The sequence below is a fragment of the Phacochoerus africanus genome, chromosome 8, assembly GCF_016906955.1.
Source record: "Phacochoerus africanus isolate WHEZ1 chromosome 8, ROS_Pafr_v1, whole genome shotgun sequence".
Classification (NCBI taxonomy): Eukaryota; Metazoa; Chordata; class Mammalia; order Artiodactyla; family Suidae; genus Phacochoerus; species Phacochoerus africanus.
Window position 1 is genome coordinate 165,281,935 of NC_062551.1, and position 25,208 is coordinate 165,307,142.

At 46.6% G+C, this 25,208-nt stretch overlaps 3 protein-coding genes across 8 annotated transcripts in view; 2 read left to right on the forward strand and 1 right to left on the reverse strand.

The window, feature by feature from the left end:
* Nucleotides 1-290: 290 nt before the first annotated feature.
* Nucleotides 291-5,253, reverse strand: MMACHC (metabolism of cobalamin associated C). The gene is made up of 4 exons (XM_047789234.1): nucleotides 5,026-5,253; nucleotides 2,918-3,112; nucleotides 2,046-2,198; nucleotides 291-1,317 (listed from the first exon to the last, which is right to left on the reverse strand). The coding sequence occupies exons 1-4, from the start codon at nucleotides 5,104-5,106 to the stop codon at nucleotides 904-906; spliced, it is 843 nt and encodes a 280-aa protein (XP_047645190.1). The 5' UTR covers nucleotides 5,107-5,253; the 3' UTR covers nucleotides 291-903.
* Nucleotides 3,899-9,863, forward strand: CCDC163 (CCDC163 homolog). 3 transcript variants are annotated; one of them, XM_047789231.1, is made up of 8 exons: nucleotides 4,834-4,899; nucleotides 5,086-5,327; nucleotides 6,248-6,281; nucleotides 6,461-6,648; nucleotides 6,761-7,177; nucleotides 7,295-7,358; nucleotides 7,650-7,717; nucleotides 9,574-9,863. In XM_047789231.1, the coding sequence occupies exons 2-8, from the start codon at nucleotides 5,325-5,327 to the stop codon at nucleotides 9,679-9,681; spliced, it is 882 nt and encodes a 293-aa protein (XP_047645187.1). In that variant the 5' UTR covers nucleotides 4,834-4,899; nucleotides 5,086-5,324; the 3' UTR covers nucleotides 9,682-9,863. The 3 variants fall into 3 exon arrangements, with proteins under 3 accessions (XP_047645189.1, XP_047645187.1, XP_047645188.1); XM_047789233.1 differs by lacking the exons at nucleotides 5,086-5,327; nucleotides 6,248-6,281 and having other exon boundaries at nucleotides 3,899-4,899; nucleotides 6,461-6,667; nucleotides 6,761-6,848; nucleotides 6,991-7,177; XM_047789232.1 differs by lacking the exon at nucleotides 4,834-4,899 and having other exon boundaries at nucleotides 4,907-5,327.
* A 2,914-nt stretch (nucleotides 9,864-12,777) lies between these two features.
* TESK2 (testis associated actin remodelling kinase 2) overlaps nucleotides 12,778-25,208 on the forward strand; it is a 130,338-nt gene continuing 117,907 nt past the window's right edge. Inside the window, exon 1 of one of the 4 annotated variants that reach the window (XM_047789247.1) lies at nucleotides 12,778-13,116. The gene's annotated coding sequence lies outside the window, so the exon portion shown is untranslated. Of the gene's footprint in view, nucleotides 13,117-13,801; nucleotides 13,908-14,397; nucleotides 14,590-25,208 lie in introns of those variants that run through there. The other 3 variants (XM_047789248.1, XM_047789249.1, XM_047789250.1) reach the window with 3 other exon arrangements.

The window sequence follows — 25,208 nt, forward strand, 5'->3', positions numbered from 1 at the left end:
AGTGCTGGAGCCTTAACCCACTGAGGCCAGGGATCGAACCCAGGTCCTCACAGCGACAAGGCTGTGTCGTGGTTCCATCCAGTCCTCACTCACGTCATTATCTTGGGGGGGGGGGTTGTTAGTGGGGTGAAAGTGGATTCCTTCTGCACCTTTGAGGTTAGGGCAGACTCAGAACTGAGGATCTTTTCGTGTATCATGTGCTGCGCTTCCAGACACTTAGCTTTATTGGCTACCCCAGCCTTCCCACCCTCCAGAACTCAGACAAGACCTCTAAGCAGCAAGTCAGGGCCTTCAATAACGGCTTACCACATGCCAGGCAGTATTTATTCAGTCTCTACAACAACCTTCTGAGACAGGTATTTAGTTGCTCATTAAACTAAGCAGCATCCCGAAGCACTGCAGAGAAATGGTTACAGGTAATCCATATTCCAAGGCAGGTGGGACGTCTGGATCTGCTCTGGTCTTGTCTTGAGCAAACTCTCAGCCTTGTTATCTTCACGTAAGATCTCCACTACAGGAGTTCCTGTCGTGGCTCAGCAGAAATCAATCTGACTAGTATCCATGAGGACACAGGTTCGATCCCTGGCCCCGCTCAGTTGGTTAAGGATCTGGCATAGCGGTGAGTCTTCGTGTAGGTTGAAGACGTGGCCTGGATCCCGAGTTGCTGTGGCTGTGGTATAGGCTGGCAGCTACAGCTCCCATTCGACCCTTAGCCTGGGGACCGCCATATGCCACAAGTGCAGTCCTAAAAGGCAACACACAAAAAATCTCAATTCTTTTATCAAAAATAATTATCTTGTACCCTAATTATCTTGTACCCCAAATAAAACGTCTTGCCAAAACCAAGGACGTCCCAGCAGGCGCCACTGCCATGAACGAGGATCTGCAGGGAGGGGGAGGGTGTCAAGGGCCAGGGGATGCAGGCAGTGAGGCCTTGGGGCTGAGCCAGCCTCTGCTAAGATTCTGAGGCTTCTTGGGTAAGGATGTGGTAGGGAGAAGCTCATGGGATGCAGGGCCAGGCTCTTCTGAAGGCTGGGACAAGCCCAGTAAAGCCAAGCGTTGGGCAGGCGGGGTGGAGAAGTAGGCCTTCTGCTCCTCTGAGTAGCGCTCCTGAGGTGTCACAGCATCCCGGTAAGTCCAGTCACGCCAATGGAAATTGAAGCGTTCGAGCAGGGCGATCCGGTCGGCTCTTGTAGGTACACAGTCAATGGGCTTTGTGGGTGGCAGATCTGGCACCTCCATTCCTGGCAGCAGCACCACCCCCCGGATGGCAAACCAGCCCCCAAATCGGGGATGTATACACACACCTGATATGTGCTGGAGAGAGGGCAAAGCAAAGGAAGGTTGTGGACGTCATCTTGGCACCAAGTCCCACCAACTGCCTTCACTGCAAGCTAGGTTCACTCACTGAACTTCTCATTCAGTAGACACTGACTCCACAGGGACCTCCATCTTCTGGGTGTGCGCCCCAGGCCCTCCCCTGTGGGACTCTTCATGAATTAACTGACCATGAGGAAAGGTTCCTTAAGCTCAGCCTCAGTCTCACCACTGGTCTAATGGCTGTAACCCCTCCAGTCTGTAACAGAAAAGAGTAATTCTCGGGTGTATCCTCAGGCAAACACCAGGAAGCACGTTGAACTGGACCCCTGACCAGAGTGTACCTTTGTCCTGGACTGTGCCTACCAACTTCACCCAGGGGAGGTGGAAGAATGGGATCTGGAATCCTAGGGAATTTTTTTGTTTTTGTTTTTAGGGTTGCACCTGTGGCATATGGAGGTTCCCAGGCTAGGGGTATAATTGGAGCTGTTGCTGCCGGTCTATACCACAGCCAGAGCAACGCCAGATCTAGCTGCATCTGCGACCTACACTACACCACAGTTCACGGCAACGCCGGATCCTTAACCCACTGAGCGAGGCCAGGGATGGAACCCGCAACCTCATGGTTACTAGTTGGATTTGTTTCCGCTGTGCCACAGCAGGAACTCCCGTGGGCATTCTGATAGCATTCTCTCTCAAGCCCTACTCATTGACACTTGCCCTCTGACCTGGGTTCCCCAGGGGTCAGACTCCACGTCCTGTCGTTGGTAGTAGTAAGCAGCACCTGCCACGTGGGCTGCCGTCTGGGCCAGAATCTTGGGGCGCCGATTTGGGTGGACCTCGTAGTCAGCGATGACTTCTATCTGCAGCTCTGGGAGGCTCTGAGACAGAGAACAAGACGGAGGCTTTCAGCATGAGAGGAACTGCGACCGTGTCCAACAGAGCCTTCGGTTGTGCTAATGTGGTCCTGTCTTCAGAAGTCACGTTTCAAGGGAAAACATGACCTTAAACTTGGAGTGAGGCTGGGTCTCCAGCATGAAGAAAATGATACCATGCCTAGAAGGGCCCATTTTTGAAGGGAAATACACAAGGTATTGCTCACCAACCTTTACAAGAGGTGACTTGGCTCTGCCCGTCGGAGGCCCAGTGAGGAGGAAGATGTGGCCCTGCTTTGGGAAGACCCAGTGTACGTGTACCTGCAAGTGTGCGTGTGTGGCAGCGGAGTCCTGTTCTGTCCTCAAAAGGCCCCAAAAGTGGCATAAAGCTTCCAGGTCTAAGGAAAAAGACAGGTGAGAGGTGCAGGGGGGATGCTGGGCTTATTCCCATCTCACCAGGAGGCCAGGGGAAGGCTGATCATATACTTGCCCATCAGTGAAGGGGGAGTGAGGCTGATCTCAGACCTGAGGAGCTGCTAGCGAAGGTGGCCAAACAGGTGTGAAAAGGCAGAATGGGGAGAGATCACGTTATCAGAACCGGCGTTAGAACATCCTGCCTGGGCAGTGGCTCCTAGTCCTAGGCAGACCTATATTCTACACTGAACTTGGAGGAGCTGGAAGCAGATGCACATTTGGAATCTGAGGGAGGTCACAGCCTTGCTCACCTTTCTAACGCGGCCCAGGTGGTAGGCCACACACTGGTCCACAGGGTCTGTCAGTGGTTGGAGGTGGCAACTCTGCAGGAAGGGCTTGAGGGCCCGGTCAAACATGGCAGGTGTGCTGAGTACCAGGAAGGCCAGGGTAGGTCCTGGCAAGGGCAGGTGGAAGGCTGCAGGCAGGAGTGCATTGTACCATGCGACCTGGAACAGAGAAAATTCAGGCCTAAGGCCCATTCCTTAGCCTGGCCCATACCTTAGCCTGGCACTCAAGGCCTCACGTGTCTTGTCCAGCCTCCATCTTACTCAGTGAAATTCTACTGATGCTGTCTGAATTGTGCTTCTAAGGGACGTACCTGCATTTGACAGGGAATTCCTATAGAGAGGCAGAGAATTCATGAATAACTAAGAACAAAAAGAAACTGGCTGTACTATGATTAATGCAATGACAGGACCAAATGAGGGTTCTCTGAAATTAGAAAAGGCTTCTAGGAAGCTGAGTCTTGAAGGCCGGGAAGGAAACTGACAGGCTGACACGGGGAAGGGGAATCTGGTGTGTGTATTAAGCAGGTCCCATCATCAACAGAGAAGGAGGAAGTACAAGGCGTAGGTGGAGAATGACAAATTATCTACTTTGATAGAAAGGAAGGGTCCAGAGTGGGAAGCAGAGAGAGAGACGCCTGGAGAGATCACTAAGAGTGAGAGATTGTGACTGGACTTTGAATATCAATTTAAGGAACATGGGTCTAATTCGGTGACAATGAGGGACTAGCCATTGAAGATCTAAGAAGTAAACTGACATAATCAATTTCAGGTCACTCTGGCTGCAGTGTGGAGGATGGAAGGGAGGCAAAGTGACAGCAGGAGGTTATCGCAATAATCTCGATGAGAAATAGTGGCCTATGGCGTTCCCTAGTGGCTCAGCAGGTAAGGATCTGGCATCATTACTGTGGCTTGGGTCACTACTGTGGTGTAGGTTCAGTACCTGGCCTGGGAACTTCCACATACCGTGGGCGTGGCCCCCCAAAAAACTGGCCTGGACCAGGGCATAGATGTGTTCAATGGGAAGGAATGGATTTGGAAGATGCAGGAGACAGATTCCTAAAGGGCCCAGTGGCTGACTGGATGTAGGGCTGGGGAGGTGAGAGATGGAGGAGCCTAGGATGATTGGCAGGACTATAGATGGCACAGTTCAATACCACAGCCCCCACTACCCAGGCCTACCTGATCACACCAGATACGCATCCCCACTCTCCCCCATACCTGCCAGCCACCACTGCTATCTCCACACCTTTACTCAAGCTACTCCTGACATTTGCGATGTATGTAACTGTCCTTCCTTCCAATCTATTTTTTCATATATAGCTCAACTCCACTGTTTCAGAGAAGGCTCTCACTCTAAACCCAACCTACCTCTTCCTCTATATCATTTCCCAGCACTGCTAGGGGCCACTCATTGGAAGGTTATGGGAGTGGGCTGCCTCTTAAGCATCAGGCAAAAGGCTCAAGCTGAGTTTAATCAGCTTTGTTTCCAAGCAGAGGGCTCAGTGCAGGGGGCAATGGATATGGGGAAATGGACCTATGTGCAAAACGGCAGGTGGTGATGCTAGACTTGTGTGTCAGCTAAGTATACAGTCTCTGTACTCAGACGGGTGCTGGTAATTGGCAACATCATGAATCCCTCCTTCCGTTGGTAGGTGGGACAGACCAGCCAATCATTTGCTTGTTCAACACCAGGAATGTCCTTCCCTCATGAGATGACCTAAATTCTAGCCATGCAAATCTTTCAGACGTTGCCCTCTCCTAACTCCTTCGGGAAGCTTCCAAAGTGACTCTGGCCCTTATGTAAACTACGTAGGTGACAAGGCCACAAGGTTAATGATCATGTGGTGTCTCCTGCTCATCAGTCCGGCAATATATGAGGGTAAAAGGACAAACGTGCAACGCTTCTCTACCCTTTGAACTTAAGCGCCCGTTGACACCCTGTCCCGGTAGGTCAAACGGACACGCGGCCGGGGGAGCTCGGGAAAGAATAGAGGACTCGTGGGCCTTAGGCCGGTGGCACCGAGGCTAATCATACGTTTTGCCCTAGCACCGCGGGCTAGGGATAAACCAACCTGGAAGGGGTAAATTTCGAAGCCAAAAGGGCATAACGTGTCCTCAATCCTCTGCTTCAGCTCTGCGACATGGGGCTCCATAGCGCACGCTACACGCGGAGCCTGCTGGGAAATGGAGTTTGAAGGACAACGCGGGCGGTTAAACGTCGAGGTAGCTTGAACTCCATTTCCCAAGAGCTACTGGATCTGCAGCGGAACATCGTTGGCTCTGCGCGATGCATCCTGGGACACGTAGTTCATTTGGTCCTTAGACGCGGCCGCCACAGAAATCAGAAAGACTCTGTTTCGCGGCAGGCTTCATGGTGGGTGTGTGTGTGTGTGTGTGCGAATGCGCGTGTTAAACGCTTCCAGAAAAATGTAGCTTGGCAGCCTTCTTCTGCCGGTTGTCTCCGTGTGGGGCGAACTCAGTTTCCCAATCGGCGCCGCGGAGGCCAGTCCAAAGTCTGGCTTTCCCGGCGTGTCATAGGTTCGAACAGGGTGGCGGCAGGAGTCGCTGCCTTAGGTTCGGTGTAATCGCGCCAGTGTCCTGCGTCTGCGGAGGTCTCGACCAAGATTCAGCATCTTCAACTCCCCCCTGCTATCTGTATCAGGGTAACCCTCTTGTACCCCAGCTCCCCAAAGACGCTGCTCCCCTGACGAGTCCCTGAGGCTTAAATTTGGTCTAATATTGCATCCTTTTAGTATTGCGTACCCACTCATCTCTTTCGAGCTGACGTTGTGGCCTTTCCTGGGCTTTGCCTCGGATGTCCGGGGTTGGGAGAGCAAGGGCATAAGGCTCTAGGGACCCAGACCACTGCCTCAGGCTATGAGAAGGAACCAGACTTTGAGCGGCTCGACGCACTTCTCAATGCTACTGACCGGGAGTTCATGTCCTGGCTCGGTGGTTAACGAATCCGACTGCGAACCATGAGGTTGCAGGTTCGATCCCTGGCCCCGCTCAGTGGGTTAAGGATCCAGCGTTGCCCTGAGCTGTGGTGTAGCTTGGATCCCGCGTTGCTGTGGTTGTGGTGTAGGCCGGCAGCTATTGCTCCGATTCAGCCCTTAGCCTGGGAACATCCATATGCCAAGGGAGTGGCCCCTAGAAAAGACCAAAAAAAAGCTACTGACGGAAATGTGGCCAGGATTAAGAGGAGGGGGCACCTGAGTCCCCTGCCCCTGGATTAAGGTAGTGGGTTAAGGAACACCAAGAACTCATTGGCCTGTGCCCTTCTTTGTTTTGTAGCAGCAGCTATATTCCTTTGGGGTCTCCACCGCAGGTAAGTATTATTCCTTTTCCTACTTACCCGCCAGCCTTTTCTCTTTCCAGGATCTGCCTTTTATTGGTGCCTGTACCACTATTCCTTACAAATTCAGCCTTTTCCTTTCCTGAGCAAACATCAGTCCTCCCCCTCCCTCTAATAGACTTTGCACTGACTTTGCCTTATTCCTTCTGCAGGAGACCTGGCTGGGACTCGGATTTCCCCTCGTCACTTGCCTTCCCAGACAGGAGTCCAAGCTCAACAGCCTTGGGCTCTGGAGATTGCCATTGTTCCAGAGAGGCTGATTTGGGCTGAGGTCCATAATGCATCTTCTCTTTGGGCTGAAGTTACTATTCTTCAATCCCATCTTCAATCCCAGGCTCGGGTGAGACATGGAGTCCTAGGTGTGTATGTTTGGGGTTTGTGTGAGAGGAGGATGCCAGGTGTTGGGGAAGCGCCCTACATACAGTAACTCATGCGGTTTTCTGCCTGGGTAGGGACTAAGGCACTCAGACAGGCTGTGCAGGGCCCTCTGGAAGAGCAAGAGCGGTGGAAGTATCAGATCTGTGCCCTGGAAGGTATCCGGTCAGTTCTTTTCTTCATGCACACAGCCTCATATGTGGGCACACATTTTGTTGCACTTGTTGTATGTGCCCTTGTATCTCGATTTGCAAGTGGAGTCTCTAGGCTTGTGTGTAAAGTTCTTCCCCAACTTGTCCCACTACAGAATCACTAAGGTTGTGGCAGGGGGCCCCAGAGTGAAGGGCCTTTCTCCTGGAGCAATGTTTGGAGGGGCTGCGAAGGGAAATACAGTGCCCTCGAAGCCAGGTGCAGGTACAGGCCTGAGCCCAAATACAGATGGGACCACCAAAGTGCAGTGCTACCAGGGGCCTTCAGCCAGAGCTGCAGAACGAGTGAGTGATGGGCAAAACCTAGCTTTCTGTAGGCCTCTGAACTCTTGTTACTCTGGTAGCCTTCTCTGGGCTGGTTAATTGCCTTTGGAATGACACTTCTGTCATCCCCGTGGGCAGCAACTGCTACAGGAGGAGTCAGAGATTCTGGAGGAGGAAGTGAAGTTGCGGTGGGTCCAGCTGAGTGAGTAAAAAGATTGGAGGTGTTTATGAACTCACCTGTTCCCTTTTCTGGAATTCCTTCTTGCTTTCCTAATAAATGGCCATAGCTCCGACTGTTTGCGTCACCCAGAAATGTGGCCTCGTATTTTTGTCTTACCTCTTATGACGTGAGTCTAGTCTTCCTATCAGCTTGGAAACTGCCCAAAAGCTGGACCAGAATGCTTCTGTCCCATTTTTCAGCGCCAGGCTGGGCACAAGGCGGGGGAAGAAAGAAGTTGGAGAATGACCCCCTTACATTTTCTTTCATTTGCAGGCCAGTATTGGGAGCTGCTGCTGAAACAGATGACTGACGGGCAGCAAGCAGAGGCCTGCAGCTGGAAGGTAGGACCAGGATTGGACCTATGTGTTCATATCTTCCTTCCTTTCTCTGTCTGTCCTGTTTTGCAGGCAGGCCAGGATGCTCTCCTACCCCCTGTCTCTTTCCTTCTCTTGCCTGTGCTGATTCCTCCTCCCTCCAAAGCTCTTCTTCCCAAGCCCTCTGCTTCAGTCTACGAGGAACTGTCTTTGTCCACATGAGGATTCCGAGTGGGCCGAAGAGGCTAGTTGTGGGGGTGGGGTGCTAATCCTGGAGAGAGAAAGCCTTGGTCCTACCTGAGCCATGGTCTAGCAGATCAGCTGCCAAATGGCCAGGAGGGCAAAGGTTACCCACTGGAGGCTGCCAGGACAGACGTGCAGGATGCCGGGCTGGAGCACAGCCTCCTCAGGTCAGGAATGTGGGTGCTTGTGGCAGTAGAAGGGATTGTTTCATGGGAGGCCAGGTACTGGGGACTAAAGTTCAGTCATCCTAGATGTGACATGGGCTGGTAGGGGTTCCAGTGCATAGGGGCAGTACTGGGCACTCTGTGACACACATACCTATTTACTGAGGTATCTCTGTGTAACTGGAGGTTGAAGGGGAGGAGAGTGGAGTCCTAGCCTCAGGAAGACTGTGCTGGGAGTCTCCTTTGACCCACCATCACCGTCTCTGCCTCTGATTCTTTCCCGCTGCAGGACCTCCGTTCACGTCCTCCAATCTAAGCTGTCCCTGGCTGCCACCGTCACCGTGTCTCTTTCTTCATCTAGCTCTGAAGTTAGCTTTTCAGACAGAGACATTAGCTGGGGACTTTTAAAGGAAGCTAGGTGGGTGTAAGGCAGGGATCTGGAGAAGTGGAATCTTTTTTTTTTTTTGCTTTTTAGGGCCACTCCTGTGGCACATGGAGGTTCCCAGGCTAGGGGTCCAGTTGGAGCTACAGCTGCCAGCCTACCCCATAGCCACAGCAATGCTGGATCCCATCTGTGTCTGTGACCTACACCACAACTCATGGCAACGCTGGATCCTTAACCCACTGAGTAAGGCCAGGAATCGAACCTGCATCTTCATGGATCCCAGTTGGATTTGTTAACCACTGAGCCACAACAGGTACTCTGGGAAGCTGAATCTTTTTTTTTTTTTTGTCTTTTTGCCATTTCTTGGGCCGCTCCTGCGGCATATGGGAGGTTCCCAGGCTAGGGGTCGAATCACAGCTGTAGTTGCCAGCCTACGCCAGGGCCACAGCAACGCGGGATCCGAGCTGCGTCTGCAACCTACACCACAGCTCACGGCAACACCGGATCGTTAACCCACTGAGCAAGGGCAGGGATCGAACCCGCAACCTCATGGTTCCTAGTCGGATTTGTTAACCACTGCACCATGATGGGAACTCCTTGGGAAGCTGAATCTTAATGGTGCATGGAGGAGTTCTCTTGTGGCTCAATGGGTTAAGAATCTGACGTTGTCACTGCTGTGGCTCAGGTCAGTGCTGTTGCACAGGTTCAATCCTGGCCTGGGAACTTGTGCACGCCAAGGGTGTGGCCAAAAAATAAAAATAAAATAAAAAATAAAAAAGTATTTGTTATGCATATGACTGGTACATATTGCTGTTCAGCAGAAATTGACAGAACGTTGTAAACCAACTGTAATTAAAAAAAGTTAAAAAAATAGAAGGAAAAGTAATTGGTGCCTGGATGCCAGCTGCCTAATTGTTTGATGCTGAGTAGAAAGATGTTTTGTCTCTTTCTTTGTGACTCCACCGACCCCTGTTGCTCCTTATCCCAAGTCAGGTCTGCGTCTCCCTCCAAATCAGGGCCCAGGGCCTAGGTCTGAATGTATCATAGTGCTTGCTGATGGTTTGTTCTCTCTTCCTTTTCTCTCCTCTTAGATACCCAGAAGCACACTCTTTCTAACCTGGAGTCCAGCAGCTTTCAGCTCCAGGCCCAGAGCCTTGGGCAGGAAGATCTATTCTCTTAGGGCCCCAAGATGCTCCTGAGTGACCTGTAAGGGCTTTTAAGAGTAAGAGTAATACGATGAAGTCTTCTTTGCTCACCTTCCCCTCCAAGGTCCTCTTTCTGGGTCCCCTCTTCATCTCTCTGATACTTTCTCTCCCTACTGAGGCTTGTCGCTGCCTGTCTGTCCCTACCCACCAACTCCAATAAAATGGTTTTATTGTGATGTGTCTTCTGTGAATCAGCACCCACATAGGATAGAGTCAGCTGTACCTTTTCTTCCTCCTGTTACGTGACTGCTTCCTGCCACCTCTGTCTCTGAAATCCAAGTTCATAGACATTAATAACCTTATAATCTGCGCGCAAGCTCTGTGCTCAGTGGAAGTTGGAAGGAGATGGGAACGCCCATTCTCGGGGATAGAGTGAGGTGGTAGGACAATGCTCTGGGGCAGTACTGCTGTGGGATGCAGAGGGGGGCAAGATATTCTGATGGGCCTTTGACCTGGGCCATAGAAGACTCCTTTTTTTTTTTTTTTTTCCAGCTTCTGCCTTAAGGCTCATTCTAGCCCCTCCATATCTCTTCATCCTCAGCAGCCCGGGCTGCATTTCTGCAGCAGTCTCCTCCCTGGTCTCTCTTCTTTCAGTCTCTCTGCCTCTAATTCAGTGGCTTTAGGATTTTTTGACTATAACCACCAGTGAGAAATACAGTTTACACTGTAGCCTAGTAAATATCCATATATACATTTATTCATTATTTATTTTCTTGTCTTTTTAGGGCCACACCCACGGCATATGGAAGTTCCCAGGCTAGGGGTCGAGTCGGAGCCACAGCTGCCAGCCTGTGCCACAGCCACGCCAGATCCAAGCCACGTCAGATCCAAGCCACATCAGCAACCTGCATCACAGTTCATGGCAACTCAGGATCCTTTAACCCACTAAGTGAGGCCAGGGATGGAACCTGCATGCTTATGGACACCAGTTGGATTCTTAACCCCCTGAGCCACAACGGGAACTCCATGTATATATTTAACTGAAATTTTATGATTGAATACTTATTATTACTAGGAGTTACACACTCTGTTATTTCCTATATTATATTTTAAAAAAATGCTTTGTGGTTATTGGTTCTGATCCTTCTACCGCCTAGTTCTCTGGAAAGTATATCTTCCCAGGTAGTCTAAGGGAAGCTTTACTTTTTCCTTACCTGGGCTTGTATTCTGGACAGTGCAAGTCCAGGATTTCCCTAGAAGCAGCAGCATCTCACTGAGGTGTCATGAGGTTTCTTCCACTGCTAAATATAGCCAAAAACAATGCCATTTACCCACAAAGTGGATGTTTATTGAGCATAATGCTTACCAGTCCTGGTATGTGTTTGTCCTGAGCTAAGATGTGCAGTGGACTTCTGTAAAGGTCCCAGCTCTTAGCTCAGTTTGGCTGGGAAGGGGAGACAGTTATCGGAAATAAAAGCATAATAAAAGGCTAGGGTGAGTAGAGCAGGAACTACTTGTTATGGGGTACAATCAAGGCCCTGGCCTAATAAGCAGACAGGTCATGAAGAGTGGGTCCCTGACATCTGAATATCTGTAAAGCAATCCTCAAGGATTATTTCTGCATTAGGGAGATTGCTGAGAGTGGAATGGTAGAGGTCAGACCTGGATCAAACAGTACCTGTTAAAAAAAACAAAACCGAAAACTTCCCATCAAGGTTCATCTTCCTGCTAAAGCAGGTGCAAGGAACCCCCTGTCTTTAATGTCTTTCACTGGCAGGTGATACATATGCATAAGGGCATTATTTAATCTACTGGCTACCAGTGTCCTACTTATCAGCTACTTTGCATCAAGCTCGGTGGAAGACAGATTTGCAAGGGTACCAGAACTCAACAGAAACAACAGAAACATTAAATAGCAATGTGGAACAATGGTATTTAAACTGTCACCAGGTGGCAGCACATGATTTCTTGCTGCAAGAATGATATCAAAGGCTTTGAGCCAGGGGGACTGGGCTCTGGTGATCTCTTCTCCTTTCAGAGAGCTGGTGAACTATCAATCTTCCTAAAACTGTCCTGTTAAGGCTACTCTACTGTTAACCTTGGATAATTCTCACAGCCTAAAAAAGAAAGGGCAAGTTTGGCTTATGGCTACACCCATACTTAACCTCTTCTCTCTCCATTTTTATTTTCTACCACTTCTCTCTGTTAAACTTTAGTGCCACTAGGAATGCACATCACCCATCCTCCAACTATTCAAATCCCACTCATCTATCAAGACCCTTCCAACAGGAGGCAAGTCTAAAGATGTCTGAGAAGAGGTCTCCAACCCCAGGGAGTGCTGGTGCAGGAGGGCCCGTACTCCACTGTTTCTTTAGCTGCTCTTGTCCTGTTCCAATATGCTCAGGCATGAGATAATGAGTGCCTGAGGTCCAGGCATATGGAGAACATGAGGAAATACGCGCCTGTTGAGCAGTTGAATAGAATTCTTATTCTCTACTCCTCTTTTCAAGGCAGCGCAAGTATTACCTCCTCGAAGCTTTCACCAAGTCGAATCTTAGTCTAGATGAATTGCTTGCTCCCTTAGCATTTCTACCCATTGCTCTTACTATCTCAAGTCACTAGTAGTTGTTTATGTATGTCCCCCCCCCCCGCCCCCAGTATACTGAGATCCTGTCCAACTCACCATTCATACGGCTTTTGCCTACTCAGCTATAAATTCACCAACCCAAAAGCTGCGCCAGTCGAATCCATTTTCTGTTGGGTTTATCAATTACCTAGCGGTTATATATGTTTGGCACTTTGATTGGTCCATTTTGTGTTTACTGTCCCGCCCCCTGAGAGGCTCGGGTGCTTGGGTTTCCCCCAGGTGTATTCCCTCCTCTTTGGTTCCGCCTTTCCCACACACTGCCTCTTCTGTTTTTACCTCCGCTTCCTTCCTATTGGTTCCCTTCCTCCGCCAGAGTTGGCGCTTGCGGCTGATGATTGGCTCTTCTGAAAGCCCATTGTGCCCACCCTCATACCACGTGGCATTCTTAACGCTAATTGGGCAATTCCTCTAGCTCGTTTTTTCAAGGATGGACCATTGATTGGCTGCTTTGTGGGAGGGCTTGAGTAGAGGGGTGTGGCAGTTGAAGCCCCGCCCCTAGCTCCCCTGCCCTGCGGGGCAGGCGTTTCGGTCGCTTGCGGCCGGGGAGCCCAGCGGCGCTTCCAGCCGCTCTCTTTGACTCGCCGGCCGGATCATCCTTCTGGCCCCGCCGAGCAGGCGCGGGGGAGCGGCCCCGACTGCGGGGTCATGGCAGTAGCCTCCTCGTTCTTCGCCGCCGCTGGCCCCGCCGAGTCGCCGGCTTCTGCGCGAGGGACGCCCACCGCCTCCGCAGGCTAAGAGCCGCTGCCGCCTCCGAGCTGTGAGGGCTACTATGCTCCCCCTTTGCCTCCGCCTCCCCCTCCCACCCGCGCAGGCACCTCTCTGGCTGCTAAGTCCCGCCTCAGGTAACGCCAAGAGAGCGCGTGGGGCACGAACCCGGGGCACCCCGGCCCGCGCGGGCGGCTGCTACCCGTCTACGTTCCGGAGCATTGGCGCTCAGATCTTTTCGCACTGGCAGGACTCCTTCTCTTCCCGGAGGTCCTCCTCTTAGTGCTGGGGACCCTCTTCGACCCCTTTCCCTTCGCTTCACTTCCCTCCAGGGTCCCAGGACAGCGCCTCCCCTCCCCCCCGGAGGCCCGGAACCCGTGAGACGTTCCTTCGTAGGAGGGACCCGGTCCCGGACTCCTCTCGGGCACTTTCTCTACTGCGGAGACTCAGGAGCCTTTCCCTCCTGTTTCCGAGACCTCTGGCTCCACCCGGAGAGCTTCTCTCGGCCGTCTCAGAGCTCCGGACTCCTTCACTTTTCTCAAACACACTCTTCCCTCGAAAACATCCACTTCTCCTCTCGAGAGATACTTCCCCCGGGCAGACACTCCCGGCTCTTTCTTTTCACTTCCCCCCAGTTATCCCTCTTTTCCGCGTCTCTCCTTTTCCCTCCTCTGCCCGTTCCCCTTCACTTTAAACACTCTAGACGAAGCCAGTATTCAGAGGTGGCTAGCATGCAACCGGGTTTGTCGAATGTAGAAACCTTCCAGTTTTTCCCTCTGAAAAAGCCTTGCTAAATTAGGTGGACTTTATTCTGTAGGTGTGGGGAACCATCGACGCTTTTGTACGCAGCAGTTGGGTTTGGTGGATTATCTCCGGCGAAAATGGAGGAGGAATTCAGAAGTGAGGACTGTGGAGGCAGAAAGCCTAGGTAGGCAGGAAAGGAGTGTGCTAATCCAGGTCAGAGGGGAATAGTGATACGAAAATGAAGAGAAAGGCATGCAATTCCATGAGGTTTCCAAACAGAATTAGTGGGAGAGGGCTACCTTGACTCGTGGGAGGGATTGGTAGTGTTAATTGAAGTAGGGAACGTAAGGAAGCAATTGTAAGGGAAGGCAATGAATTTGGTTTTGGACAAGTTTCGTTTGAGGGATTTTTCAGATTTCATTGTGGGTCGCTAGAAATTTGGGTCTGAGAATTGGGAGAAGGGTTGGAACTGAATGCATAAATTTGAGGGTTACCGAGAATATATAGGGGATATTTGAAGCCTTAGAATGGGATGGTAATACTGAAAGAAGAGAAGAAAAGGGCTGCGGACCAGAAGGAGCATCATTATTTGGGTAATAGACCTTGAGGAAGAGAGGTTAAAAGACTGGAACAAGAACTAGAACAGTGTCATTATGATAGAAGCCAAAGGAAGAATGTTTCAAGAAGGGCGAGGCTGATCATCGCTGTACGACATGTTTGACCAACAGAATGAAAATTGGGAAGAAACCACTGAATTTAATAATTAGGAGTTTGCTTGTTTTCTTTGAAAACTACTGTACATGGTGTGATGGTGGGAATGATGGCAGTAGTCGGATCATGATGGATTGAAGAGCAAGTGTGAGGCAGTGAGTAAAATTCATCTTTTGACAACTGTGGTTATGAAGGAGAGCTGATAGTTAGTGAAACATCTTTGTTGAGATTATACTATATGCCAGGTATCATAAAGACGCCTTACAGGTCACAACAGCCTTGTTTAGGTGTCAGGATTCCTTTTTTACAGCTGGGAAGACTATAGGCAATAATTTAAAAAAGATCTGTGGTAGCTCTGAAACCTTTGTCCTTTCCACTATGGCTCATGTGTGTTACTCTTTTGATTGCAGGTGAGACAGTTTTGTCGGTTGAGGGAAATGTTATTTAGGACATATGGTGGGCATTTCATTCTTTGACACTGGAAGGATAGACATCAAGATGGATAACGATGTAGTAGGAGCAAAAGAAGGAGAGGGAGTTTGGAAGATTGTCTTATTTTCTTGATGTGATCAGTGATTTATGAAGTCAGGTATCTTTGGAGACTAAAGGTAGTCTGGGGGGGTTTCTGGCTTGAGTATTACGGCCATGGAAATCTTCGATGGAAAATGAAAGAAGAATAGATTAAGGATTTAAAAAAAAAAAAAGCTACTGACCATATTTAGGGCCCAATTAGAATTAGAAATATATATTTGTATGGGACCCTGGAGCATGGATTTTGCATTTCTCCAGGAGCCCAAGACCAAGAGGGCAAAAAAGATAATTGGGTTGATGGGAGTTCCTGTCGTGGCTTAGCAGTAACTAACCCGACTAGTATCCATGAGTATGCGGGTATAGTTTCAAGGTAAAACAAAAAGCAAGGCAGAGTGTAGGAGTCCCTCACGGCTCAACGGTTTAAGGATCTGCTCAGTGGGCTAAGGATTTGGTGTAGCTGTGGCTGGCATCTACAGCTCCGATTCGACCCCTAACCTGAGAGCGTCCATATGCCTCAGGTGCAGCTCTTCAAAAAAAAAAAAAAAAAGACTTCATGTTAAGTGAAGTCAGTCGGACAGTGAGACACCGACTTCAAATGCTATCACTTACATGTGAAATCTAAAAAAAGGACACAATGAACTTCTTTGCAGAACAGATACTGACTCACAGACTTTGCAAAACTTATGGTTTTTCAGGAGACAGTTTGGGGTGGGGGTGGGGGATGCGCTGGGGGTTTGGGATGAAAATGCTGTAACATTTGGTTGTGATGATCATTGTACAACGATAAGTGTAATAAAATTCACTGAGTAATAAAAAGAAAAAAAATAGAAGAAAATTGGTTGATGCAAAATTGGAATTTACAAGAACGATAAAATGGAGAATAACTTTATATTGCTAGTGATAATGTGGGCGATATGATGGACTTTGAGAGTCCAAGCTGGGGTTGTAAGAAATAAAACCTTCCTCGGGGCTAGTTTATTAGAGAATGAGACGATCAGAAATGTGGTTGAAGACTAGGTTTTGTAAGAAATACAGAATATGGGGAAGCTGAGAGTTCAATATAAATATAGTTTCAAGGTAAAACAAAAAGCTAGGCAGAGTGTAGGAGTTCCCTCGCGGCTCAACAGGTTAAGGATCTGGTGGTGTCACTGCTGTGGCTCCATCCCTGGCCTGAGAACTTCCTCATCCCACAGGTGCCAAACAGACAAACAAACAAGCAGGGTGTAACTGCCTCAGTGCTGTTGAAAGGGAAGAGAGGTAGAGGTGATTAAAGTCGTGGGAGGTTAAGGGGCTATGGAGGATATTGGGTATGTCATCCATATGGATGTGATAGTTGCCCATTATGAAGCAGGCAATGGAACAGAGAAGATGTCGGGTCTTATAGGTGGGGATGCTCAGAATTAAGGGACCCAGAATTGAGTTGGATGTTCCTTGGCACTTGTCCAAAAGCAGTACCAGGTGGTACAGATGTTTGTGTGTGAATTACTGTCAAGATCCTCAGATCCTTGATGCCCTAGATGTATGATGTATTATTCTCATACAGATGTATACTTGGGATGGTCTGAACATAAGTCATTTGTGATGTGGAATATCATCAGCCTGTTTAAGTTCTGTTTAAAAGCGTGTGTGTTGTGGGAGTTCCCGTCGTGGCGCAGTGGTTAACGAATCTGACTAGGAACCATGAGGTTGCCGGTTCGGTCCCTGGCCTTGCTCAGTAGGTTAAGGATCCGGCGTTGCCGTGAGTTGTGGTGTAGGTTGCAGACGAGGCTCAGATCCTGCATTTCTATGGCTCTGGCAAAGGCCAGCGGCTACAGCTCCAATTAGACCCCTAGCCTGGGAACCTCCATATGTTGTGGGAGTGGCCCTAGAAAAGGCAAAAAAGACAAAAAAAAAGTATATGTGTTGAGAAGCTAGGCTAGGGATTCTCCAACCCGGGACTCTCAATGACATTAAATTTTTTTTCTTTTATTAAAGTCTAGTTGATTTACAATGTTATGTCAATTTCTGCTGTATAGCAAAGTGACCCAGTTATACAAATATATATATTTGTCATATTATCTTCCATCCTGTTCTATCACAGGATGTAGTTGCCTGTGCTATATAGCAGGACCCCAATAACACTCCGTACTTATTTATAAAACGAAAGTTACACATTTATATATTTACGCATACTCATTCCTTGGCTTATTTAGAGTAGAAAGCTGAATTGTTTTAATGCTTTTTTCTCCAGGTGAAAGTGTTTATTTATTTATTTATTTATTTATTTATTTTTGCCTTTTTACCTTTTCTAGGGCCGCTCCCGTGGCATACAGAGTTCCCAGGCTAGGGGTCTGATTGGTATGTGAGAGTGTTTATAAATGTAATCTTAGTGTTGTACACTTCATTTATCTGCAAAATGGATGTTGTGTTGGAATTTGAAACCTACGATAAGAGCTTTTATGAGATTTCATCTCCGTCCAGTGAATGAAGCAGTTATTACATTATGTAGTTACGACATTATGATGGTGAGTGTTTTGCACCAACAATGAGAATTATATACTCTTTTCCAAGTTATCATACGGCGATACTTTCTGTGTGGTCTCCTTGGTGGCATTTTTTAACTCAGAGGGAGAGAGGTTGTTTCAGAGAAAAGCCTGCTTGTGGTAATTTTTAAATCTTACGTTCTTGAAAATTTCAGACAGGGAAAAAAAATGGAAGTTCTAACCCTGTTATGATTGGATAGATGAGTATAGGCAAATATTTTATCCTTTGAGCTTGAGTTCTTTCTAAATTTAATTTTCAAGAATGTATACATGTGCTGCGGGAGCGGCCCTAGAAAAGGCAAAAAGACAAGAAGAATGTATACACGTATGTGTGACTGAGTCACCTTGCTGTACAGTAGAAAATGGACAGAACACGTTAAACCAGCTATAATGGGAAAAATAAACATCATTATAAGATAAAAAATATAAATTTAATTTTTGAATAGTTGATACACTCAAGTAGCTAAATAAATAGTTGCATGTTTATATACTTCACATAAAACAGTGGAAGTGGAGTTCCCATCGTGGCGCAGTGGTGAACGAATCCGACTAGGAACCATGAGGTTGCGGGTTCAATCCCTGCCCTTGCTCAGTGGGTTAACGATCCGGCGTTGCCCTGAGCTGTGGTGAAGGTTGCAGACGCGTCTCGGATCCTGCGTTGCTATGAGCTGTGGTGAAGGTTGCAGACACAGCTCGGATCCTGCGTTGCTGTGGCTGTGCGTAGGCTGGCAACTACAGCTGTGATTAGACCCCTAGCCTGGGAACCTCCATATGCCGTGGGAGCGGCCCAAGAAATGGCAAAAAGACAAAAAAAAAAAAAAAAAAAAAAAACTGAAAAAATATAACAGTGGAAGTCTCATTCCTATGCCTATTCCTCATCCACCAGTTCTGTGTCCCCTTCCAATCACTTTTACTAGTGTTTTTATGTTCTTTTAGACTTTCTTTAGGCAAAAGCTTACAAATATGAATATGTAATCTTATTTTTCCTGCTTTTCATGTAGAAGTTAGCCTGTGGTACCCACTGTTCTGCACTGTCAACCCACTATCCCCTTAACTGCTTTTTCACTTAATGTATCTTGGAGATCTTACATAAGGAATTTCTACTTTTTTTAAAAAAACATCTGCATAGTATTTGATTGAATGGATGTATTATAATTTAACTAATTCCTTATTGTTGGACAAGTGTGTTGCTCCTAGTTTCTCTCTCTCTCTTTTTTAAAAATTTTTTGGCCATACCTGCAGCATGTGGAAATTCCCAGGCCAGGGATCGAACCTGCCACAGCAGCCACAGCAGCAGTGACAGTGCCACATCCTTAACCCACTGTATTACAAGGGAACTCCCCTAGTCTTTTGATATTTGAAGTAATTCTGTAAGGGAGACCCTTGAACATATGCCGGTTTACTTGTGTCCAACAATATTTGCGTGATAAATGTGCAGAAAGTAGGATTTCTTTTTTAGGGCTGCACCTGCGGCATACGGATGTTCCCAGGCTAGGGGTTGAATGGGAGCGATAGCTGCCAGCCTATAGCACAGTTACAGCAACGCCAGATCCAAGCCCCATCTGTGACCTGTGCCTACAGCTTGAGGCAACACTGGGTCCCTATCCCACTGAGCGAGTCCAGGGATCAAACCCCCATCCTCTTGGTACTAGTCAGGTTCTTAACCAGGTGAGCCACAGTGGGAACTTCCAGAGAGTGGGATTTCTAAGTCAAAGGATATATGCATTTATAACTATGGCATATATCACCAAATTGCTTTCCTTTGCAGTTATTCCAATATACATTGCCTGTTCACTCACCAACATTAGCTGTGTCATAGCTAATACTTATACAGGGTTTACTCTGTACCAGATGCTGTTTTAAGTGTTTTATATACATTACTTCATTTAATCTTACTAACATTCCTTTGAGGTAGGTACTATTATTATCATCTCCATTTTTCAGTTGAATAAATTGAGAAATAGAGAATGTAAGTGACTCGCCCAAATCACACAGGTACTGTGGCAGAAATGCAAACTAAGTACTCTGGCTCCGGGATCAGTGTTTTTAACATTATGTTTTGCTGTTATCAAACTTGAATTTTTGCCGGTCTGACTGGGGAAAATGATACCTCGGAGTAGTTTTAAGTTTTAAAATATAATGTTAAGGATCTTTTTATATTGTTTGATCACTCATATTTCCTTTCCTGTGAACTGCATGTTTAAATTCTTTACCTGTTTTTCTTTTGAGTTATAGGTCTCTTTTCAATTGATTTCTAAGTCTCTCTCTGTACCATATATATGGTATATCATATATATAAGTTTTAATTAATTATTTATTTTTCTTTTTTCTTATTTTTTTATGATAAGTTTTTTGTCAGGGGTATGTATTGCAAATATTTACCCATTTTGGCATTTGTCTTCTGACTTCTTTTATTCTCATGCCGCACTTTTAGATTTTTTTTTTTTGGCTGTGCCTATGGCGTCCAGAAGTTCCTGGGGCAGGGATTGAACCTGTGCCACAGCAGTAATGTCTGATCCTTAACCTGCTGAGCTACCAGGGAACTCCTCAACTTTTAGATTTTTTTTTTTTTGTCTTTTTGCTATTTCTTCAGCCGCTCCCTCGGCATATGGAAGTTCCCAGGCTAGGGGTCAAATCGGAGCTGTAGCCACTGGCCTACGCCAGAGCCACAGCAACGCGGGATCTGAGCTGAGTCTGCAACCTACACCACAGCTCACGGCAACGCCGGATCTTTTAACCCACTGAGCAAGGGCAGGGACCGAACCCGCAACCTCATGGTTCCTAGTCGGATTCGTTAACCACTGCGCCACGACGGGAACTCCAACTTTTAGATTTTTATATAGACAAACTTATCAATCTTGTCTTTTATGGCTTTTGGATTTTGAGTCATAGTTAGAAGGACCTTCTTCATTTTGATCCTTAGTTTTTAAATCTCTCCAATAAGAACAAGAGAGCAGAATTATTGTGAAGGTCAAAGTGCTTTGTGAACTGTAAACTGTAAATCATTATACGGATGAACTATGGTGTTATTTATTAATTCGTCTTCTGAACAAGTTATATAGAGGGATATCATCTCTTCAGCCTGTGGAATAGGATGACATGATTTTTTTCTGCAGTGTCAGAAACTAAGGTGGTATTGAACTTGTGGTCAGCATTTTTCTTGGACAATTTGCATGGGATCTTTTTCAAAAGTAGGCACTGTGGAAATCCTGAAGTATTTTTGCATACTTTAGTCTTGTTGTTCTTTGTATTAGATATAATTAGAACCTGCCTAAAAGTCCTCAACAATTGTTTTGTTTTCACATTAGCCGTGGTTCACAAATTCACAAGTTATTTACTTTGGATATTGTATTCCTACTGATTGGTAGGAATTTGTAATTTGGGAGGGCCCTTCCCTTTTGTGTGTGTCTGAGATTATAAAATTAATGCTTGTTCATTAGGGAAGAATTGGGAAATAGGCATTATTTTAAATTACTCAAGTCTTCCCAAGGTTCAAAGAGTTAATAGCCAATGTTAACATTTGGGGCTATGTTAACCTCTCAGGGTTCTTTTTAAGGATGTGTCTATATTGTTATTACCAACTCTCAGGCTTGGCATAGTACCTGACTTCTGGTAGTGCTAAATAAATGCTTTTTTTTTTTTTTTTTAGCTTTTACATCATTCTTTTGGGATTTTTGTATTCTCAGTAAATACTTTTTGACTGAGTGAAAGAAAGAATAATTATGTTTTTACATAGGCAGTATAGCGTCTCGATGTCCTTTTTATTTTCAGTTTTCTTTACTGGAAATTTTGATTCATGTAGTAGTAGTAGAATTTGTATGCCATGATTCATTTGGAGGGGAGTAAGTTCGAATCTAAGCCCTCACAGAGCTCATAGTCCAGTGAAAGAGACAGGTAAGCAACAATTGAAATACTGTGTGATAACTGTAATAACAGAGCTTTGTGCCAGGCATTATCAACGCACAGAAAAAGGAGACCGAGGGGTCAGAGAACACTTCCCACATAGGTGATCACCGAGAGAGCCAAGAAGAAGAACCTACCAGGGAGGATGAATGTTTGTTCGAGGCATTGAAATATGAGCAGGGCTCTCTCGACAAGTTGGTCTCTGGAGCAGGGGCAGTTGTGTCTGTGGGTAGAGGAATAGAGGTAGATGAAGCCGGAAATGTGGGTAGGGACCACATAAGAAAGAGCCTTTGTATCACACATAAATTTCTCAAGCATTTACTCATTTGGAGAACAGATTGGGAGAGGTGTGAGGGTGAAGATAAGACCAAGGCGACGTTAACTGAGCACAACAGCTAGAATGAGCTGCACATCACTTAGGCTGGGATAGGAGGGGAAAGCGACACTTGAAAGGAGGGTTAATTGGAGTTCCCGTCGTGGCTCTGTGGTGAATGACTTCAACTAGGATCCATGAGGTTGCGGGTTTGATCCCTGGCCTTGCTCAGTGGGTAAGGATCCAGCGTTGCTGTGAGCTGTGGTGTAGGTCGCAGACGTGACTCAGATCCCGCGTTGCTGTGGCTCTGGCGTAGGCCAGTGGCTACAGCTCCGATTAGACCCCTAGCCTGGGAACCTCCACATGCCGTGGATGTGGCCCTAGAAAAGGCAAAAAGACAAAAAAAAAAAAAGAAAGAAAAAAGAAAGGAGGGTTAAGTCCGGGGCATAATGATTAGGCCAGTTTTACTAGAGCCAAGTCTTTGAATGCCAAGCTAAGGAGTTATGTGTGCAACAAATGTCACTGAATTTTTTTTAACTGTCATATATGTTATGTTAACTGCAACAGGTTGCGGTTTGCTTCCTTCTGGCTAGGATGTAATGGTGTCAAAATTTTTTGGATGTATGAAATAGTATTATCAAAGACAAGTGTCTTTAAACAGAAGTGAAATTTCAGACTGGAAAATGACCCTTTATTTGAAAAGCGTATACATACACACACAGTAAAGACCCATGAAAACAGGCATTGTGTGAAAATACCTTTTAAAATAGTCATGTGCTCTCTCCTTTGGATTCTTAAGACCAGATAACTCTCTGGCATGGTAAAGCTCTGACCTTGTTGAGGCTTTACAAGTATAAGGAACTTACATTAAAAGTCCTCTTAAAGCTCCATAATTACATTAGAGAGTACATTTTAACTAGAACTGGAATTTTTTTCCCCAGAATTTAATGAGAAAGAAAATATTTTAAGGAAGCACACCCCTATCAGAGTGTTAAGGAAATGCCAGTTAGGAGTTCCTGTTGTGGCTCAGTGGTAAGAAACCTAACTGGTATCCATGAGGATGCAGGTTTGATCCCTGGCCCCGCTCAGTGGGTTAAAGATCCGGTGTTACTGTGAGGTACAGTGTAGGTCGCACATGCAGCTCAGATCTGGCGTTGCTGTGGCTGTGGGTAGGCCAGCAGCAGCTATAGCTCTGATTCAACCCCTAGCCTGGGAACTTCCATACTACAGGTGCAGCCCTAAAAAGACCAAAAAAAAAAAAAAAAAAGAATGTCATAATTTTTCCAGCCAAAATAACATTGCTTTGGTATAGTTTTTTTTCCAGTGCATAATTTTATATAATTATAATGATTATTCAGTTTTTATGTTTTTACCACTCCTTCTTCCCATTTAGCATATGTCATAAATTGTATCTCATGTGGTCGAAGTCATTGTAGTGGGAGGGATGAAAGGATGGTTTTTCTTTTCTTTTCTTTTTTCTTTTTCTCTTTTGGCTGCCCCGTGGCATATGGAAGTTCCCAGGCCAGGGACTGAAATCGGGCTGCAGCTATGACCTATGCCACAGCTGCAGCAATGCCAGATCTCTAACTCGCTGCGCCGGGCTGGGCTGGGGATTGAACCCATGCCTCTGCGGTGACCCGAGGTGCTGCAGTCAGGTTCTTAACCCACTGTGCCACAGCATGAACTCTCTTATCTTCATTTTTAAACAAAAGTGATACAAGATGAAGAAGTGATTTTTTTTTAGATGTGCACTAATGTTTACTACTATATTTCAAAAATAGGATTGCACTATAGATTCTATTTTGCAGCTTCCTGCTGTCACTTAATAGTGACACTTGGACATGCCTGTATTTATAGAATTTACCTTGTTCTTTTTATCTTTATTTATTTATTTATTTATTTTTGTCTTTGTTGTTGTTGTTGTTGTTGCTATTTCTTGGGCCGCTCCCGCGGCATATGGAGGTTCCCAGGCTAGAGGTCGAATCGGAGCTGTAGCCACCGGCCTACGCCAGAGCCACAGCAACTCGGGATCCGAGCCGCGTCTGCAACCTAGACCACAGCTCACGGCAACGCCGGATCCTTAACCCACTGAGCAAGGGCAGGGACCGAACCCGCAACCTCATGGTTCCTAGTCGGATTCGTTAACCACTGCGCCACGACGGGAACTCCTATTTCTTTATTTTTTTGTGCACTCTCCTGGCATGTGGAAGTTTCCAGGCCAGGGATTAAACCTGTACAACAGCGGTGATCTGAGCCACAGCAGTGACAAGCCTGGGTCCTTAACTGCTAGGCCACCAGGGAACGTCTACCTTGTTCTTTTAAGGATATATACTACATTATTTGGATGTACTATAGTTTATTTAACTTATTCCTGTCAATGGATATTTAGATTGTCTCCAGTTTTTTTTCTGTTTCTGACAACATGTAAGTTAATATTCTTTTACATTTATCTTTTGTATGCTTGTAGTAACTCATTTTTAATGGCTATAAAATATTCCCTTGAGTGGAAATCATACATTCGAGAGAGAAATAAAGTTGAATGAAACATATTTTTGGTGAATAATTCATGTTATTCATTTTGTTTTTCTTTTTGTCAGATTCCTCCTTTGACCTTTGCAATGTCAGCTATAGAACAGCCTGCTCTAACCCCAGGAGTCTAACTTCTTCTTTTCTCTTGATTGCTTTCTTTCCCAGTCTCTGAAATAGCCTTCTAGCTCACTGTGTCAGAAAAGATGGGTTGCTTATCTGACCTAGGTGGTCATATTCAAGTCTTCTTAAAAATCAAATAGGGAAGGAGTTCCCGTCACGGCTCAGGGGAAACGAATCTAACTAGTATCCAAGAGGATGCAGGTTCGATCCCTGGCCTCGCTCAGTGGGTTAAGGATCCAGTGTTGCCGGAGCTGTGGTGTAATTGCAGATGCAGCTCAGATCCTGAGTTGCTGTGGCTGTGGTGTAGGCCAGTGGCTACAGCTCTGATCTACCCCCTAGCCTGGGAACCTCCATATGCTGCAGGTGCTGCCCTAAAAAGACAGAAAAAAAAAAATAGAGAAATTTATCAAAATGGAGATTATCCTGGGAGATCTCTTGTGGTACAGCAGGTTAAAGATCTGGTGTTGTCACTGTTGTGGCTTCAGTTGATGCTGTGGTGAAGGTTCGATCCCTGGCCTGGGAACTTACGTATGCTGTGGGCATGTCCCCACCTCCATTCTCCCCCCTTCCCCAGAAAAAAGAGACTATCTTGGAAATTCAGAGTACTAGCATCCTAGTTTAATAGGGTCCAATATCAGTTTATCTTGCGTCAAGCTTCATGTTCCAGCATACACAATTTTAGATACATGTAGTGTATGTGAAGATCAGAAACTATGTTTTCTCATCTCCGGATTATGGGAAATAATAGTCCTACTCGGTTCTGGCCTAGTTAGATCATATATGTAATTTTATGTACATTTTTTTGCTGTCGTGTTTTAGAGGGGCTTTGACAGCTTGGAAGGAAATTAAGGCTAAA